The 21,084-nt window shown below is 40.2% G+C and overlaps 1 protein-coding gene and 1 long non-coding RNA gene across 9 annotated transcripts in view; one reads left to right on the top strand and one right to left on the bottom strand.

Moving 5' to 3' along the window:
• LOC310708211 overlaps positions 1-8,255 on the top strand; it is a 189,055-nt gene extending 180,800 nt beyond the window's left edge. Inside the window, exons 2-3 of the long non-coding RNA XR_014526912.1 lie at positions 6,505-6,556; positions 8,184-8,255. This is a non-coding gene — a long non-coding RNA (uncharacterized lncRNA). The remainder of the gene's footprint in view (positions 1-6,504; positions 6,557-8,183) is intronic.
• Positions 1-21,084, bottom strand: part of FGFR2 (fibroblast growth factor receptor 2) — a 143,614-nt gene that overhangs the window by 44,968 nt on the left and 77,562 nt on the right. For all 8 annotated transcript variants that reach the window (XM_083506127.1, XM_083506126.1, XM_083506129.1 and 5 more), the window contains one exon: positions 12,770-12,893. In XM_083506127.1, coding sequence (XP_083362253.1) covers positions 12,770-12,893 — 124 coding nt within the window. The remainder of the gene's footprint in view (positions 1-12,769; positions 12,894-21,084) is intronic.

Genomic DNA, 21,084 nt, shown 5'->3' with positions numbered 1-21,084 from the left:
GGGAAATAAATCTTTGCTAATTGAAACTTCAAAAGTATCCATTTTGAACATGTAGATGGTTGGTTGTATAAAGCATGCCAACACCTATTCCTGTAATTTTTATTTAAGGGGCCTTTACATACAAGGGGGGAAGTTCCTGGGCACTTCAATCTACAGTGTCACTGATAATCTTTGAAAGAATAAATATGCACTCATATATATTAAACAAAATCCTATGGAGTTCGGTTACCCTGAGTTCAGTTCAGGATTCAATGGGGGAAAATTACTCCTGGTAATGCAATTCATGCCAACAATTCCATGGGGGAGGAGAACTATAAGCAAAGGGTGGTAGGTATCGTTTCACCTAGAAAATAGCTGTATCAGTGTCTGGAAAATAAGCAAGTGAATGTTTCTGATCTGGTTGCAAATTGCAAATAAGTCACCTTCTAAAATGTGTTTAATAAGACATGGTGCAATTCAAGTTCTCAAAATCTGCAAACATTATTCTAGTACAGTGGTATCTCGGGTTACATACGCTTCAGGCTACCTATGCTTCAGGTTACAGACTCCGCTAACCCAGAAATAGTACCTTGGGTTAAGAACTTTGCTTCAGGATGAGAACAGAAATCGTGCTCCAGCAGCGCGGTGGCAGCAAGAGGCCCCATTAGCTAAAGTGGTGCTTCAGGTTAAGAACAGTTTCAGGTTAAGAATGGACCTCCGGAACGAATTAAGTACTTAACCCGAGGTACCGCTGTAATCCTTATAAAATCCTTGTATGGGAGGTCAGTATGTTCATCGAATAAGCAGACCAAGAGAACAGTGGTTTGCCTAAGGTCATGTAGTGAGTTTGCGGACAAAGTAAAAATGCTACATTAACCACACAGTCTATGTAGATCCTTAAAACACTGCCCTTGCTACACAGGCAAGTAAAACAGTTCCACTATCACTAGAGTTCAAAGTTTATAGGGAAGTTACGAAAAATTCTTGGGAAGTTAAGAAATTTTAGATAAAATCTCTGTGATGGACAGCTGACATTCCAGAACATCAGGTGACTCAGCACGTCATCTACAAGAACTCTCATGATCCAATAATTTCATCTATTGAGACATCAAGTACAGCATCTTTGGCTGTGGGCAAGGCCAGATAAAGAGTGTGGAAAGTGTTGAATGAATGTTATCTGGGGTCAGCCTAGTTCCAACACTTGGCTCATGTGTTTAAGCATTCACTCAAGACACTGCTGTAACTGTGAGGAACATTGCTACATAGCTGTTTTATATGTGAGATGAAGCTCAAGAGCAAAATGATTTCTAGAGCAAGATTCACATCTCTTCATACCACACCTCTTTCACTTGCAGGCTGCCATGAGAAAGGATAAAATGAGCTATATGTTGGCTACAAGACTGTGGATGGATTTTCATGCATGGGGGCTTTTCTATGTTCTTATCGAGGCAAAGTGCAAGTGTGCACTGACCCACATTGGACCATTAGCTTTCTTACAGTGTGAATTTCTGATAGGAGAGGGTTGCTCCCCTCCCCCTTTCCGGCATGAGTCTCTGGAAAATCCCCAACAATATCCATGGACTTTGCGCAAATGGCAAGAGGATTGTGGCCATTAACTGCAAAAAAATCCACATTTAGATGTGCTTCAAATCCTATATGGAAATGAAGCACATACTGTTCTGCATTTCGGCTCTTTTTGTGAACAGGGACACCTAATGGTACAATTCCAATAAGACTTTCAGTGGCTGGAGTTAGTGTGAGGGCAATTACTGTAGACCCTAGGAGCAACTAGGAGCATATTTGACTGAATAATCAGTAGACAAAAGGTATTCTCACTGTTTAAGCTCCATTACAAATTAGCAGTCATGTGCACTTACAAGAAACAGTGAAACAATACTATTAGGGAAACAATGTATTGTTGAAATGCTGCAGAATGAGATTACTAGATAATAGCCAGTTTTAGAATCATAAAGAAACATTGGCAGATTCATTGGCATATTCAACAATAATCAAATGAGCCAGAGTTCAGAAGTACATGTAGTGTTGTGTATGTGCACAATAAAACATTTACAATTTTTATTCCTTCGCCTATCTGAAGCCTGGTTCCTCAACATCAAAGTATTCTTATCTAGGACAGTCTGAAAAAAGACAGCATTGTTTAATCTTTAAAGAAATTTGCTGCCAAGTTCAACTCGTACCTCTGTCTATGTTTTCATCACTGATTTAATCCTTAGCAGTGTTCAGGAATCTGTATCTTTGCAAAACTCTCAGGTATGTTGACTATGGCTGTGATCCAGAGGTCCATGTATGATCCTTATGCCTACTACAATGTTTTTAATTTTCCGTTCTCAACAGTTGCTACTACAGAACCCCTCCAAACTGATTTTTTTGAACTCATGAGTTCAATTAGGCACACATCCATGCAGCTCCAGATATCACAGTTCTTGAAACTGCAAAGAAAATATGCCCAGAATGAGCAATAGCCATTGCTAATTTGTGGCCCACTATATTCTCCAGATATCTTCATGGATGGTCAGACTCATTAGGAGGTGTGGGGAGCTTCTAGTTCCCCAGATGTTTATGAACAACTAGCCCTAACATCCATGCTTCTTTGGGCTGATGGGAATTGTACTTCAGCAACATCTGAAGAACCAAAGGTTCCCCACATATTCTCCATAGGAAACCTGGCATCACTTGGCAATAAAGGCTTCACAAATACTGAACATGTGCACTCAGCTGGTAGGAAGTCAAAGCAATGGATGTCAAAGCAACAGATGCTGCTGCTTCTTTTCCTTACAGGGGAAACTGAGCAGAGTTTTCAACAAACATAATTCAAATTTGGTAAAGCTATTGGGTGTGTGTGTGTCAGACAAAGTAGCTTCACTTAGCCATCCTCACCCAATATCTTAATGGGTAAGGAAGAACCATGTTTTTCTCCTTTATGTTCTCTGCTAATTATGCACCCAGTTTTACCACACGAGAATCAAACTATGCTCTTTGAAAATGTATCCGTTACAAAGGTTTAAGTGATACAATGCACCACCAGCCACTCAGAAATTGCAGTACGCAACATGAATGTTCTTGTTTTAAAATGTTCAGTTGTCATCGCTGGCTAATGGTCTTAATACCAGTCCGCTCTTCATGCAGAGAAACCCATTGTTAGGCTGCCACAGTGTGCATTTCATGAGCTTCCCCAGAGGAAGAGGCTGTCGTGTCTACCCTGCTAATCTTGGAGTTAACCAATATGATCCTTGTTACGGCACAGGCAAAAGCCAAAGCTTTAGAACATCTGAACTACCAAGAACAGCTTTGCTTGGGTGAGGGAAAATATGGAAAGCATAACAATGAAATAGTGTGACTGAAGGATTTTTGTTGTTTTTTTACTTTGTTTTATATATATAAAAAAAAACATTTTTGGATTGGAAAAGAATAAAGCAGAACTACTCTGGAATGTGAAATGCAAGACGCAAGTTCTCCCACACACGGCTGAAACATAGAACCAGCCAAATGGGAGACACTTCTAGAATCTCTTGGCAATATATCATCAGATTTTTTTGGAGCTCGATAGCAGTTAGGAATGCTTGGAGATGAAAATCATTTATGTCAGCCCCATCACAATACAGCCTTGCAATGGTATTGCTGCATGAGGTTGGTAATTGCGGTTGGAAATATAACACTGAAATGCCAAATCTGATACAGAGTAAAAGGGAAGGGTAGGTGGACTGTGCTATCATTATGGCCCCAGCCCCATTCCATCCAGGATATGATACATAAATGGTTGGTTCACTGGGTACATTCAGATGTTGGGATTATAGCATTCGTTTTCCTGGCTGTAATTCTGTCCCTGTTTCCAACATTCCTTTTACACTGAATTACGAATTGTGTTATAGAACTATGGGGTTTTTTTTATTGATATAACACTATGTCATGCTAAATTTCATTTACACCAGCAGCAATGCTGTGACACAACAGCAGATGTCATTAGACATGTTGCCATCCTTTATGCACATGAATGCTTGTTTTCACCCAAGAAAATGGCAGAAAGATTACCTTCCCTAATTTTGGCATCCATGAAAAGGGTTGGGAAAGTACAGCACAAAATTCCTGCAGTTCTCTGAGTTAACAGGGTTGCAAACAGATTTTTTTTCTGGAAGCATTTAACACAGAAATGAGCACTAAACTTCTGGTCGATTCCACTTGGTTTGCAAAAGGGGCTTTTATGCCATGTGAAAGAGTGTGTATCATGCAGAAATTATCAGGTAAGGAAACATCAGGGAAATGGAATGAAGTGCTGTCTGAGTATAAGCCATAGTCATTTTTATGTCATGTCCTTACCACTGTAATGCACATACAACTAAAAGCATCACTAGGAAAGCATGGTAATGAACTACACACTTTGTAGGGAGAGAGAATGCAGCTGAATGTTGTTCCATTGCTACAGGATAAGAACATAGGAATCTGACTTAAGTCAAAAGCAGCCAGAGCCTGAGTGCAATTAGATCAGTTTTGCATGCACAGGGTGGCAGAAGCTCTCCCGAGTTTCAGATACAGATCTCTGCCAGTTGTACCTGGCAGGGATTGACCAGGGACCTTTTGCATGCCAACCATGCAGCCTCCACCGATCAACAGTGCTTCTCTGCAGTATGAGATGTCAATATGTCCTAATTAGTAATGTTGATTGCAAAGCAATTGACCTTTCAATAAAACACAGGGCTAGAAGGCTGCCTGCTCCAAAAATGTCTCAATTTGGTTTCCAGCCCTGGAGAAAGGTTACAAAATTTTAAAATGATGATATTCTTTAAAGTGCAATAATTCTACTCCGGAGTTCTCATCAGCTTGGGACTTGAGAGAGAAACAAAAGGGGTGTGGGGGTGTGCATGTGCCCTGCGTTGCATATGTAAGAACTGGGGAAATGATAGAAAAGGGGTAGTTCTATACTCTGAAACCTGTTCTCCATTTTCCTTAAAAGTGTTCTTCCCCTGCAAAAGAGCCCTGTGCTTTTCTTTCTATTTCTCCAAAGTTCTGCAGCCTCCCTGGCTGCCCACACTTCCTGATCTGAAAAAACCTCAGGGGAGAATTTACACCTGGGTTTAACTGAAGTCCAGGAATCTGGCTACTGAATGCATGAGACTGGTGTGCTCAATAACTTAATTTATTCAATAAGTTCTTCGTTTTACCTTCTTAATAGTTCAGTTGGAAGAACATGAGACTCTTAATCTCAGGGTTGTGGGTTCTAGCCCCACGTTGGGCAAAAGATTCCTGCACTGCAGGGGGTTGGACTAGATGACCCTTGTGGTCCCTTCCAACTCTACAGTTCTATGATTCTATGATTTCTGCACTGACTTCTTCAAAAATGCCTTCACTTAAAATAAAAGGAGAAGAATAGCTGACAGAAGCACAGTGTCCATGGGAAAGTCCAGCCAATGATGACATGAGGTTTTTATAAAGTGACGGCATCTGGAGAGGCTGCAGAATACATATCTTAGAAGATATGGTTTGCAGAATCAAAGAAAGGACACTTACAAAACACTTCAGCTGCCATGAAATTAAAACAAATGCAATGAATACCGTGCACCCCACTCATGAGAATTACATGGAAAAAAATTCTCCACTTTGATAAGAAAATTTCTCATTCATTCATGAAGAATGGTTTTCAAAATTGCATAATATATTTTTGGCACAGCATTAAGAAGGACAGAGCCAATAGATGGTGAGCATATGGGCATGTAGTGGCAAGGAAGTAAGTTAAGTGAGGGGCTGTGTGATCCAAAAGGCGCAATGCAAGTATGACAGATCCAATGAGTAACAGCACCTGGATATATATTTTTAAAAAACCCTTTGATAAGCAATGACATTCGCTAAGAGCAAAGCACACAGCCTCTAGCTCTAAACAATTTGTGTAGGGTTTCTTTCCTCTCCCTCTCTCTGAGGTAGTTGCTCAAGTGTTGCCAAAAGCCCATGCCAGGTGTAAAGTCCACAGTCAGGCTTTTCTCTTGCTTTGAAAGAAAGTTTCTTCCTTCTCAGTTTATCCAAATACCCAGAGGCAAGCACCAATGTGGATTCTTGCCTGCCTCTGCCCCTGTCTCAGCACGCCCCAGCCCTCAAGTGCTCAGGTAAGTATGTCAGGCTTATCCTTGCTCCTGTAAAGAGTTAGTCAACAACTGCAAACCTCGCTGCCAGAAAGCAAGTTGTGACTTGGGTAGACTATATACATTTAACTCTTGCTGGAAATTAATTAAGCAGCACTTGAACGTTTGTATTAAGGATGGAGTTTTCTTTACTGCTGTGGCAGAATAAGGTTCAACTAAACCTTGTAAGGACACCAACTTGAATATCCCCTGTGATAAAAAGGCTCTCCCTACATCCTCATCAACTACACAAAGGATATAACACTATTGTCAAAGGAGTTGTGGAATATTGTACAAAGATCAACATGAGCTTGAACAGTCATTTGGAAAGGCCTGAAGGCTACCCTTAATTAATTCCTGAAAACAAATGAAATGTTTTATTATATTTTATTTTTAGTAATATCTCACTACCGCTTTGGAGAAAGAGTTCTGCTAATACCTGCAGATAGGTACATGACAATTACTCTCACACCCTTTATTGTGTTTTGTGTTTGGACTCCAGCAGTACAACCTACCCAACAATAATCTTACATAAGCCCACTGCAAATACCCATTTATTACACAGACATAATATATGGCTGCTGTTCCCTATGTTCATAAATTCCATTGTGCCTCAGAACAGCCATACATAGACTCAATTGAGCTATAATGCACAAGTTCACGGTGCTTCTTCCAGACTGACATAGGCTCACCATTGCAGACTTGTAACTTACCCTTCCTCTGACTGCTGTAATAATTACACACAAACCCTGTTGCTTGGTTGTAACACCATAACATTTTTAATTATGGCTATCATCAACCATACTTTATGTCAAAGGCCAAGTAAGTGACTCATTTTCACTCTCTGTTCAATCCTTTCACAAACATACACTCAGTGGGACATGCGGGACAGAATCTCCATGTGCAAAGTGTACAGCATGTTCCCAACACCCAAACCATAGTTTGGCCACGACACCTAGTATGAGTCACACACCTAGTATGAGTGTCTTATCCAAATTAATACAGTGGTACCTCAGGTTACATACGCTTCAGGTTACAGACTCCAGTAACCCAGAAATAGTGCTTCAGGTTAAGAACTTTGCTTCAGGATGAGAACAGAAATCGGGCTCCAGCGGCATGGCAACAGTAGGAGGCCCCATTAGCTAAAGTGGTGCTTCGGGTTAAGAACCGTTTCAGGTAAAGTACAGACCTCTGGAATGAATTAAGTACTTAACCTGAGGTACCACTGTACATGCCTGTAGACCAGACTTGCTTAATGTGTAGTCATTCGACTACAACTCCCATCATTCTTTACCACTTGCCATGCTGCCTGTAATTGTAGCCCAAAACATCTACAGGGCATTAGATTGATGGAGCCTGTTTTCTACTCTTCACACACGATCAGTTTCCTACACATATGTCACTACCATTTATGAAATCAGTTACTCCCGGTGCATGCATGCAATGTTGCATGTAACAAACTTATGCACAGCAAGAAGCATGCAGGGGATTCAGTAAAATAACTACTTCTCTTCACTGCACATGATGGCATTCACAGTATCAAACTCAGAAGTGATATCATACAGAAAATTCATGTTGAGTGAAATGGTCCATAACTCTTTTGTAAGGTACTAGTTTATAATAAGCGTGACAAACGTCTCCCGATATAAGGTCTGAACAACAAGCTTAGTTTATATGGTTCAATTCTTGTGGGGAAAGGATTACTTCCACAGGCTAAGACTCATGTTTTTACTGCCATAATCATAAAATACAGACACATATTACTCAGCGCCTGCTCACCCTTTTAGGTTCCCAACTACATTACACCCACTATGGCCCTGTTTTAAGGATATACATTAAGGCAATAATCTTATACCTGGAATATGATCATTTAAAAAATTGACCAATACTGAAATTCATGAAATTCTAATTAAAAGAAAGGGGTTGGGAGAGGCTTACATGAATGCAGAGTAGGCAAGTCATTACTGGCCAAGTTGCCAATTTATATGGGGGATGAAGATGTACTCAGAGAAAAACAGAAGTGGCAAACTGTACTATAGATGCTTTAAAAACATGTCATCTTCTCTCCTTCAATAGAGACTATACAAGCCGAAATGTAAACACTGGCATGTTGTAGCTACTAAGCAAGAGCCCCATCTTGAAAACGGGACAACGCCAAGGACATTTGCTGAACAACAGATACATAAAACATGTAATGAACTGGCAAAAGTAAATAGGGAACAGTTGTTTGTCCTTTTTCACAGCACTAGAACTGTAGCTATCTGACATATTAAGATCAAGAGAGACTTTAAACAGACCAGGTTTTGTTTTTTTACACAACATTATGCTGTTGAACTGAAAAGAACATGATGGGCAACAGAGTTACTGAGTTTAGACAGAGCCAGTCATTTTCAGTAGAGCTCAGCATCTATTGCTAAAATTGCCAAGGCAGAAACCCTTAATGCATGTGGTAGCCTTCAGTAACTTACAACTCAAGAGTGAAAAATACTTGCAGCTTATTTAATTGCTGATTTCATCAAAGCCGTACATGTACCACTGAAGCCAAGATGCTGAGCTAGAAGGATCTTACATTTCTACCCTCTAAAAAATAGAATAAAATGTTCTCTGCCTTTCCCCGTAATCTGCAGCCCCCAAACTGTACAACTGCCTTTCCGATTAGTACCCAAATTCTATTCCATTTTCTCTGATATCAACAATGTTCCTATCTAGGGTTTGCAGCAGTTGCCGCTCTACAGGGTCATACCAAGCGCATGACATGAGCAAGGTAAGAGTGCGCTATCAGGATGCCAGGGAAGGAATGGGCTTATTTCCAGTTTGGATCACTTTACCCTTCTATAGCTTTTCTGGCTCCTCAGTGTGGAAACCAGACACATACACAAGCACACAGCATTCTGTTGCAAATAATCAAAGTCATAATTTCAGTACAAGAAACACGAAAAGTAGAGAACATTACCAATCATCAAAATGTCCACCTAAGGCAGTGTCTGTTTTACTTCCGAGTCTCCAGACAAGTTCTACTGCGCAGCCAGAAGCTAACTGGACTACTAAGAAAATTCTGCTTACAGCCGAATGTTCTTCTCACATTTGCAGCAAAATATCAGATGGTGATGTACTTCCTACGTTCACAAATCTGAGCTAACAGCTGAGAATATTTAGCATATGCACTTCAAATGAAACCCTTCACATTCTGCTAGCTATTAGTGCATGCACGGTGAAAGATTCAGGCTTTCAAAAGTTATTACAGGCAAGTTAATAATGGCTATTCCCAATTTAGCATTGTGTCACCATTTGGCAACAGGCTTGCTGAGAAAACTCCAAAATCTGTGATGTAATAAGAGGTTACACTACAACGTGTCACACAGACACATTAGTATAACGTACTGCCATATTTTAACACTATTCATTACCATTAATATCAAACAGGTCTGCTCTGAAATCAGCTGAACCCATGGAAGAGAAAGAGAAAAGAAGGGAGCCCACAGGTTAGCTTAGCTGAAAGCACAAGGAACGAATAATATCTGAGAGGCTTCCTTCCCTACACTAATCTATGCCTGTGTATCACATGAAGCTCAACTATTAATACTGCTTTTCCTCCTCTTCATCCCTGGAACATAAAAAGAGCAAGTACAAGAAGAGATGAAAGAGTAATAAAGGGGAAAGGGTTTAGATTTCTGGGTTAATGCTCTGAACTTTTATCACAAATCCACACACTGTAACTGGATTATTCATGAACATATTTTTTTTGAAGATTTAATTAACTTTCCTGAGTACTTCTACTTCTCTTTCCTACACCCAATTCATCTTCTCTATGTTTTTCATGTTTGGCATCACCTTCGCCAGGGCTGGAGCAGTAAGAGACATGCTTCATAATTTGCCTCTTCCTTCTCTCCCCCTCCTCCCTGGTCAAATTACCATTGGGTAAATTACTCTCTAGCTCTACAAAAGATTGGTCATCTGCATTACCCTAGCCAAGTATTAAGGAAGATTTTGCTACACATAATGTGCAAATCTATGGTAAGATGTGTGGTAAAATGATCATTAATATGAGCTTCACATCAAACTAGAATCCTGACTCAAAATCTGTTAATCTCTCATTGGTGAAGAAAATAGTAAAAATAATAGTAATAGTAGTAATAATAGTAAACATAAATCCCAACAGATTAGTTTATGTAGAAGGGCAAACAACTAAAACAAGCAAAAAGAAATTCATTTTATACTGCCCAATTTAAATCTGGTTTCTATTCCACAATTTACTCAATTGTTTCAAATTTAATTGAGGGCCAATGTGTTTTAGCAAAATGGGTTCACCACAGGGCAACCGATTGTGGTCAGTTGTGTATTAAATATGAAGGGACATTTGCTCTGCAGAGTTCTACACACTTTTTCCTGGATCTGTCATCTAACCACCATCTAAGTATGTGATTGCTCTGTTTGGTTAACTAATGTAGCACCAAATCAGTTCCATTCTGAGCTGTGTTTAGCAATGGGAAGTATGAGGAATACAGTGTTGGGGTAACAGAAGGAAACTTTTTAAAATATTATTCACCTATATTATTTATCTTGGGACGGAAGAGACCCACACACTAGGGAATTCAAGGGAAATAGCTATTGCAGGTTTCTAAATTATATTCTGCATTACCACATAATTCAACTCTATGCTACAGCAATCACCTAACTAAAGGGGCAAGAATCTTCACAGTGTACCTTTCTGGCTCTTACAGATGAATGGAATATGAATAGTGACCAAAGAACCACCTCTGTGGGAGAAACTGAAAGCCAAACAGTCAAGTGGAAGAGTCCCCTGTGGAGTCTAACACTTCAGCACTGGGCACCTGAATCTAGCTACCATTTTTATTTTCCACAGGGCTTCTGATACAGCATCACTATGGTGTATTGTGAGAAAACAAAATGGTGGCTAGACCCAGCCAACCAGAACTGCAAGAGCACTGAACTGGGGTGGTGGGGAAGGGGCATTTAAAGGAAGGCCCAGGCAGCTTCCCAAAGATGCTAGGTACTGATGCCAGCCCTAAATAGGACAGTCCTAAATGTGTTGAGCTCAGAAAAATCCTCTTACTTCTGCAGGTTAGAAACCAAAGGATAAAGAAACCCAGGGTTCATTTCCCATCATTACCAGTGCTGTTTACTCTTACTCTGCGCTAAATTTCAAATTCTGGATCATTTCCCAAACCCGGTGAAACAAAGCTTACCATGGTTGCAGCTGAGACCAACAAGTACTGAAAACAGCACCAAATGTTTCAAAATGTAACCAAATTCTAACATGCCATTGCCAAATAAATATAAAGAGAATCAACAGACAAACACTACATTTTCCAAAATGGGTTTGTAAATACTATAGATTTCCTTTAAGAAAGGGAGGTACATGCTTTCAGAAAAAGTGCATTTCTAGACCCTCAGAAGAAGAAACGAGACCCCATGATGGCAACTGAGCACATTCAGAAACCCCTAATCACGATGGAAAATCTTGGCCTTACTGTTTACTTTTATGATTCTCTCTATGAAAGTAGCAGACATAGCAATAAATGACATAACTCTCATTACCATTCCATTCATTCATGCAAGTCACCAATATTTTCTGCCAGGAAAAATAAACTGCAGAATATTCTTGAATGTAAGGCATTGAAAAGCTTAAAGAGGAAGAAGAGGCGAGGGGCTTCTGATAAATATTTGCCTAACTTTCAGAAAACAAAAGAAAATTTCCCAAAAAAGTAAAACTGCACACACTGTGGGGATTTCAAGACAGTGTCCTTTTCAGAAAGTTTCATTCCTGGTATTTTAAAAGAAGTTTTTTCCTTCTAGACTCCCCTACTTCTTTTCTGCAACACAATTCTTTGAAGTACTGTCCAGGAAAGGAGAAAATACTCTTAGGAGAGAAGTGTATATATTCCCTTGGTTTCCTCCTTTGCTAGATATTGTGGACACACCCACTCCCTGGTGAGGGAACATAATTCAGCTGCACCCTTTCAGCAGCTGGTCTGTACAGGATGGAGTCATGTGGAACGCAATTTACTACCATTCCTGGCAGCCGTTGGAGCTGCACCTTCAATAAACATTGTTTAAACAAGTGTTCAAACAAAAAAAAATGGTTTAGTCTCCAGGTTAGCTCACCTCAGCTGAATAAGGAGATTTTGCTGTGGGGAGGGGGAAGAGAGATATATATAGTTCTCCAACATCCTAAGTTTCTTTGGGTCTTAAAGAATCAGGCCACACACCACAAATTAAACCTATCAAAGTGATTAAGATTAACCCTGAATTATGTCAAGGACCTTTTTAAATTTAAAAAACCCATCATTCCATTTGTTAATTTACTGTACTTAAAAGCACTTATAAACAGTTTAGTATTTTAAAATCTCTAAGCAGGAACAATAATGATCATTAAAACAAAAACACAACAGTAACAGAAAAGAATATAAAAACAGGAATTCAAACTAACAGAAAAACAGGGCCTGATCTGAAGCGACTAATGGTCACTGCTTCATGGTATGGCCTATTTTGCTTCATGTATGCTCCATTCTAAGTCCATTTTAAGTTTTACGTTTAGTTATTTTCACATTTTTTAAAAAAAGATAATTAGGAGGGAAATAAATCTAAGTCATCACTTAAAGAAAGAAAGAAAAACATTTAGCCACTGAGAGTTTACTCACCAACAACATCAAGGTGGTATGTGTGGTTGATGGATCCATGAATATTCTCCACAATACAGGTATAATTTCCTTTGTCCGATGGGACCACGCTCTCCATTATAAGACTCCAATGCTGATTTCGGACCTAAGAGAATTTCAAAAGTGTTTTAAGTAGCTGACACCAACCCTCATCATGGGCTCACAAAGATGATGCATTTTAACCCTTAAAATAATTCATTGTTTTTCTACTCTGACCACAATGGCTGTTCTGATGCTCAGAAACCCATAGGGGAATAACCTACATCACTATGTCAGCAAGGCAGACATAACACTGTGGTGGAAGTGTCACAAAACTCCAAATACAGCAGGAACAAAAACCCAAATGATACAAAATTAGCAATTCTGCATGGATGTAATTATCTAGTCAAATTCATTCTAAGTGCCGACATCTGTGATTTTCTGAACTGAAAAAACAGAACAGAAATTGAGGTATTTGTTTAGTTACTTTTTATTGATCTATGTCACACTTTCTTTCAAGCACCTCAAGGAGGCATACATGATTTTCCCCATCTGCATTTTACCTTCACAACCCTGTGGGGTGGGTCACCCTGTGAGCCCAGGTCACCCAGTGGGTTTTGTGGCAAAGTGAGGGCACTGATTCCAGCCAATACTCTAACCACTACACCACACTGGCTCACAAGAGTTATGAAAAGTCACAGGAGATGGAGAGCAGTGATGAGCACAGAGGACATACTTCCAGATGACTAAACGCTCTACCTATGGCTCCCGTTGTTTATTGAGATTTTAAGAGGCACAGCTGCAATCCAAAGCCCTACATAGATCATGGAGTTCTGAATAAACATGGCCTAGTCCATATTCTTTAGTGCTGAGAAATGCTACACATTGAAATTCACACAGATCCTTTCCCATTTCAAGGACAACAACGTAGTCTGTTCTCTGGCAAATCCCTGATAGCACATCAGAGATTTTATATAGAGATGTGGAAGAGAGGCTAGGAACTTTTTTCATTCTTTTAATTGACTACAATATGTGAACACTACCTCTGGGGACAGAGTTCCTAAAACAACAACAGATGTCTAACGTCCGCAGAGCTTTGTGTCATAGGTGCTGGTGGCTGCCCTTTTAAGCTTGGGACCTAGTTATGGGAAGGAGTGCTGACCTCTGCATAAACCTGACCAATCCTTAAGAGCAGCCTCTGAGGCTCTGCTCATGAGCCTTCCATCAAGAAATATTAAAGGGGAAGGAATCATAAACAGGGCCTTTTGGGTGGTAGCTCCATGTTCATGAACTTTCTTCTTAAGAAGGCATGTGTGACCAGTATACTGTCAGCCTTAAAGGCACTGAACACTTTTCTATTCCAAGCAGCTTTTATTTTATTTTTTATTTTTTATTAATGTTGCAATACATATATGAAATCTTGACATAACAATACATATACATTAACTTGCAAATTCACATTTTCACATCTCATTATGTACCAAAAATTATTGATTTCTTATTTCCTGCCATGTGTCTTCCCTCCACTTGTGTGTGACTTCCTTGTTATTATTTTCTAACTTCATTATTGAGGTTGTATTTTTGTATCTTAATAATTAAACATTCATTCTTATATATCCAAGCAGCTTTTAATTAGCATTTTAGTGCTTCATATTTAACTGCTGCTGCTTTTTTAACCTTTCCATTTTTTAGCTGCCTGATTTTATACCCTGCTGATCCTGTTTCAGTTGTTGCTGGTATAATAAAAAAAGAAGATATTTTAGTGTTTCATAGATTGTAGTTCTATGGACTGCAATTACATCATAATGAATTCTGTTCTTATTATGTTGTGAGGAGGAATGTAAAGGGTGAAGATCAGATAGATTATATGCTCCTTTATACAAAAACAACTACTCAACAGCTTTGTACAGAGAAAACCAGCATGTCAGGCAAAGGGGTGGCCCCAACACTGGGTTATCTATGTACAGGATTTTAGCATTTTGCTTTGGTTTCGACAGAGGAATACTTCATTGTGTGTGTTTCAGCCTGCAGGTACACATGATGTCACCTAGAAACAGGTGTTCCTCCACATCTGCTGTTTGTGAAAAGTGATGGGCTTTTATTCAGCGGTGACTCTTAGGGGGAAATGCTTCTGCTTGCACAAGTCAGGGCACAGAATTTTTGCCCATCCCCCCCCCATGCAGGAATGCCTAAAACCATTTCCAACTCTGATCAGCAGGATCCTAACCCTCCAGACCTCTGAAGCAGCTGGGGGAGGGGAGGCTTTTCATGGATAGGAGAGATTGGTAAAAATAAATAAATAAATAAATAAATGGGTGCCCTGGCTTGAAAGAACAGAAACACCTTATACTAAGGCAAAGTCACCACTGTCATGGTTCTCTTTCAAGTACACAAAGTCCGTAGTACGTAGGTCAGGACAAAAACGTTCAGGAGAGAACCGTGCACTGAACTTCAGTTGCAGCTTTCCATTTCCACTGCAGTAACTTTCATCACCAAAGGGATATCCCCACTTTTGAAAAGAGCAGCTTCTGAGCTCAGCAAAGATCCTGCCGCACACAAGTAATGCACTTTTGTGCCCTTATTTGGTTACAGGCCATAGTTAACATAAAATCTCTTTTATTTCCTAAGAGTCTCATTAGGCAGCAAGGCACCGGTACTGCTATGTTATGAATGCAGGCTTTGAACTTTAAAGCATCAGAAAAAAGATTTTCTGTGCCTGCATTTTTTTCCCCTTTTCAACTCTTGCTTTTTCACATTTATGAGCCCAATGCTGACCTCCTGGTCAGGAATGTGATATAAGATAAGCATCAATTCCAGAATGAAAATTTGGGTGTGCTTTGTACATTCAGCTAGCTATTACACACCAGGAAACAGTCCTTGAGGAGCCAAAGTTTCGGTCTTAACAATCACTGCTGCTCCTGCAATGTCCCATTCCCCCGTCCGCACTGTGACTCAGGCAGGAGTAGCTCAACATAGGTAGAGAATTATAAAGAGCAGCTATATAAAAGGGCTAACTATAGGGTGCAACTGAAAGGATAAAAGATGTTTACTGACGTATACTGGGAACCCCAAATGCATACATCTTTGCCCCTGCAGGAACTTGAAACCAAAGCAGTTCCCACATCCTACACAGCAACTGTTTGGAGCAGTTCTCCCAATTAAACTTAGTGGGTTGTGAATGTGGAAGGCACAGGTGCCTGCAGCAGTCAGCACTGAATGAAGCAGGTTTTTTAAATGAATTTGACAAGCACTCAGTCACCTGAAGGAGCGTCTCCACCCCCATCGTTCAGCCCGGACACTGAGATCCAGCGCCGAGGGCCTTCTGGCAGTTCCCTCATTACGAGAAGTGAGGTTATAGGGAACCAGACAGAGGGCCTTCGCGGTAGTGGCGCCCACCCTGTGGAACACCCTCCCTTCAGATGTGATGTAAATAAGCAGCTATCCTATCTTTAAAATACATCTGAAGGCAGCCCTGTTCAGGGAAGCTTTTAATATTTAATGCTGTATTGTTTTTAACACTTGATTGGGAGCCATCCAGAGTGGCTGGGGAAACTCAGCCAGATGGGCGGGGTACAAATAAATTATTATTATTATTATTATTATTATTATTATTATTATTATTATTCACATATTGTGCTATTGCTCGACTCACTTTCAGCCCCTTTGTGTGGTGCATGAAGGCTGAGTTGCAAGCTGGGCACCTTCTGAAACAATCATTACTGTTTCAGTGAACGTTTTGCACATTGCAAAGACCCTTTCAACCCAAAGCCTACAATACATCAATCCGATTAAGTGAATTAGCTAACACAGATAATTCATTCAGTTCTCTAGCACACAGAAAACATAACTTGTTCGTTCCCTTACATTATAGTTCAGTGTCATTCATTGAATCCAGACAGCGTCTGCTAAAATCCTACCAGCACCATCTTATCACTTCTTTCCAAAACTCTGTACAATTTCCACAGCACTCCACCTATCAAGCTCCAATGTCCTTACCTCTATATTTAAGTCTTCGCAATCCCTAGCTATAGGCTGATCTTAAACTCATACAATTTAAAGTAATGTAGAATATCTACTTCTTTCCACGGAAGATTCCTTAATGACCTCTTCATTCTAAGCTCCGCTGCAGTACTCTTCAACTTGCAAATAGTGTGTGTGCTGCCTTATGGGAATTAACAGGCATGCCCCATGTCTTTATCAGAGATATTTTCCTTCTTGCACTGATTTATTATATAGCTATGAACTGCTTTACCATATTTCACACTTTTGCAAGCACTCTGTTTCTCTCTGTGTGTAAATAGCTTTTACAATATCTGCAGCTAAAGATTAAAAAAAAATGATTCTGTAATTGTAATCAATAGAAGCAATTACTATAGCACTGTTAATCTACAATGTACTTAAAGGCTTTATCTCACATGTCCTTCCAGTCACTCTAATGTAGAACCCCTATTATTTCCCTCATTTACTAATGAAGAACTGAAGATGAAGGTTCTTCCGTATTTCTGAAAGTGGTAAAAAAAAATATTGTGTAAACTGTGGGATATGCATGAGCTGATCCACATCTGGATCCCATGCATCTCTCACACATGATGAAGTTATGATGTTCCTCTTTGCGTTTCAAAGCAAAAATATGACTTGTGGTGTAATCCTATGTTTATTAACCCAGAAGGAAGTCCCACTGAGCTCTGTGGCGTATACTCCCAAGTATGCAAGCCTAGGAGTGCAGCCTTACTTGTGCTTCCCCTTTCGCTAGTCTCTCATGAAAGAGTCCTGGATGAGTCCAGATTATCTCAGTTTAATAAACTAATATATGAATGAGACCTTTGGTGACATGCACAGCTCCTTTGCTTCTTCCTTCAGATGAGCAGGCAAACCAACCAGGAAATTTCAAATAAATAGAGCCAGTGTGGTGTAGTGGTTCAGAGCGGTGGACTCATAATCTGGTGAACAGGGTTCGCTTCCCTGCTCCTCTACAAGCAGCTGCTGGGTAACCTTGGGCTAGTCACACTTCTCTGAAATCTCTCAGCCTCACTCACTTCACAGAGTGTTTGTTGTGGGGGAGGAAGGGAAAGGAGATTGTTAGCTTTGAGACTCCTTCAGGTAGGGATAAAGCGGGATATCACATCCAAACTCATCATCATCATCATCTTAATGGGGAAACTATAGGCAACAGCTTTTGAACAAGTCCAGATATTAAGACAACATAATGGTCTGGCTGGTTCTTAAGCCTTTAACCACAGTTTCCTGGTTGGGATGACACAGCAAAATAGGTAATGGAAGTCTTACCGGTTTGTTTGCTTGGCTGAAGCAAAGGGCTGTATTTACTTACTTATTCATTTCATGAAGTGATTTAACAATTTAAAAAACAACAACATAAAAACAATTTCAAATCCAAGAGGGATACAGATTGGGGCAAAGATTTCCACTTATAAGCCTCGTTGAAAGAGGATGGTCTTCAACAGACATGGAGAATAAAATAAAGACAACACCTGTCTGATACACAACAGGAAGGAATTCCAAAGGTTAACTGTTCCCACTAAAGTCCCAATTCCTACATCATATGGAACAGACCTCTTGACGAGATGGTACCTTTAGGAGACCCCCATCTGGCAGAATGCTGTGATCAGCTGCATATTATAATGGGTGAGACAATCTTTTAGATGTCCTGTATGCTGAGTGAAAAGGCTCACTTATATCTTGGCTTATTAAGCAGAGATATGATCATACAAACACAGTCAATTATTTTCCTTAGACTAAGCAGAGAATCTCCTCAGATTTGCCCAAGTAGAAGGTCCAAAAATGTTTTAGGGATGACATTTCCCTGCATCTCAGCTGCTTCATATTTTACACACCTAGTTCCTCATCATCATTTTACAACAAAAGAGAAATACCTTCATATGTTCTGTTTTTTGTAAGGGTGTGTGTGCGTGCGCATGCACACACATATGAGTGCACACACAATTTTTTTATAGTTAGCCAACATAAACCTGCTCTCTTTACCCTATCTGGTTTAAAAATATGAAAAGCAGACTGTCTGAGACTACAGCCATTCCAATGTCTAATTTGGGAAGATAACACCATCAGTTACATTGCATATAATATGAACATGAAGATATTGCCAGGTTTGTGGGTAGGGCTGGGGGGAGAACCTGCTACACTGACAAAATTCATCTAATATTCTAAGTGAGATTGATACTGTGTCTACTTTTAAGCCCACAACTTTTAAGCCTACCTACGTCATACCAAATAATCACTTTAGTTGCACAAAGTGTTTATGACACCGTGTCAAGAAACTACATTTATAATGGCTCAAGTTATTCATCTTGTTGACAAGGCAAAAACCTAACAGGATCTATCTTTTTCTTTGCTGAAGAGGCTGTTAGCTGTTGGGAGATTACTGAATCAAGCTGTTAACCAGCTAATCAATCCTCATCAGTTCACAAAGTCTGGGCAGACTGTTAAGGTAGACAGCACGTATTTCTTTTTTTAGAGTCCCTCTCTCCTCTTTATGAAACCAGTTCTGAGGAGCAAAATTTTGTAAGTCTTCTGAACTACTCAATGAAGATTTAGCTCATGCAAAGTATGAACACAACTGGCTGAAGCTGAGACTTTCTAGTGGAATAAACAGTCCTCAGATAGACATGTGGGCGACCTCTTCTTTACAGTAAAGGTAAAGGTAAAGGGACCCCTGACCATTAGGTCTAGTCATGACCGACTCTGGGGTTGCGGCGCTCATCTCGCTTTATTGGCCAAGGGAGCCGGGATATAGTTTCCGGGTCATGTGGCCAGCATGACTAAGCCGCTTCTGGTGAACCAGAGCAGTGCATGGAAACACTGTTTACCTTCCCACCTGAGTGGTACCTATTTATCTACTTGCACTTTGACGTGCTTTCGAACTGCTAGGTTGGCAGGAGCAGGGACCGAGCAACGGGAGCTCACCCCGTCACGGGGATTCGAACCGCGACCTTCCGATCGGCAAGTCCTAGGCTCTGTGGTTTCTCCCACAGTGCCACCCGCATCCCCTCCTCTTTACATTAGGCAAGCCATTTAGGCTTCAGCACATACCATAATATGAAAACCTATGTTCTGTCACAGAATGTTATTCCACATAAGAGACAGCCAAAAAAGATGGAAATTATGCTTTTAGAAGTCACTAGAGTTCAGTTATGTTTACTATGCAAAACCACTAACAAAAAGATCCCGGTACAGACCTTTGAAGTATCGCATAAACAACCCAACTGCTGGCTTTATAGGCATCCTGTTTTGGACTCCAACATGCTACCTTCGCCAAACCCGTCTAATGGAAGTTCAGAGAGTGCCATATCAAATATGCACAATTATGCTTGGTAGACATTCAAGCTTCTACAGCGAGGGGCACCAGTTCCGCCTGAGGAACCTTGAGAATCCACTTGCTGGAATACAGTAAGAATAGTCCCAGAAAGCTGTGTGCTGGAGCAAAACTAAGTACCAGGAAAGCGAAGCTACTGGGTTCCAAAGAAATAAGAGGAATCTCTTAAATTTTAGACTGGGTGACGAGCATGAGTGGACGGGAAGAAGACCATGAGCAGTGACAGCACAATTAACCTATTTACAAAGCCAACCTTCGTATGGTTCTGCAGCATGACATTTGGCCTATGCCTGCCAGACTGGGATAACAGACAAATGTTGTTCTAATTAAAAAGAATCAAGGGTGGGGGAAAAAATACCCTGGCTTCTCTAAGCAGGTTTTGACAAGCTCTGACAAACACCATCCTTCTCAGGGCTAAAAATGACAATTCACTGAGCAAGGTTGTTCGAGAACTAGAAACCTCAGCTAATGGATTCCGCATCCTCCAACTTGCAGACAATATCTGCGCTGCCAACTGTTACAATGGGTTCTGCATTTGAAACAGAGTCTTTTGATCTCTCCTCCTAGATTTATTGTATCTTACTTGTCTCAGGGAAAACTCATGACCCAACTACTGGATAGTAACAGCCAGTCAGAATGCTTCTAGATGAGTGCATTTCTTGTTATTTAGCTTCCTTATTAAAAAAAAAAAAGAATGAAAAGAGTCAATATACACTAGAACTTTTGTACTCCATTTTGTTAGACGGGTTTTTGTTTGTTAGTTAGCTTTTTTAAGGATCCAGGCCAGTTGCTATAGCTATAGATTTTGCTGATCATATGTTTCGAGAGCTTTGAGCCTCCAAAGTAAGTTTTTTTAAATGCAGTGACAGTTAGGAAAACAGGCTGTCACATGCAAGCTGCCACCTTTCACTTGCCTTGCTGATCTAGTACGTAAACAGGTTTTTAAGCAGTGATCAGTTGCTCTGAATCC

Source organism: Podarcis liolepis (genome assembly GCF_965112155.1).
Source record: "Podarcis liolepis genome assembly, chromosome: 5".
Taxonomy (NCBI): Eukaryota; Metazoa; Chordata; class Lepidosauria; order Squamata; family Lacertidae; genus Podarcis; species Podarcis liolepis.
This window is presented reverse-complemented; position numbering and strand designations above follow the sequence as displayed.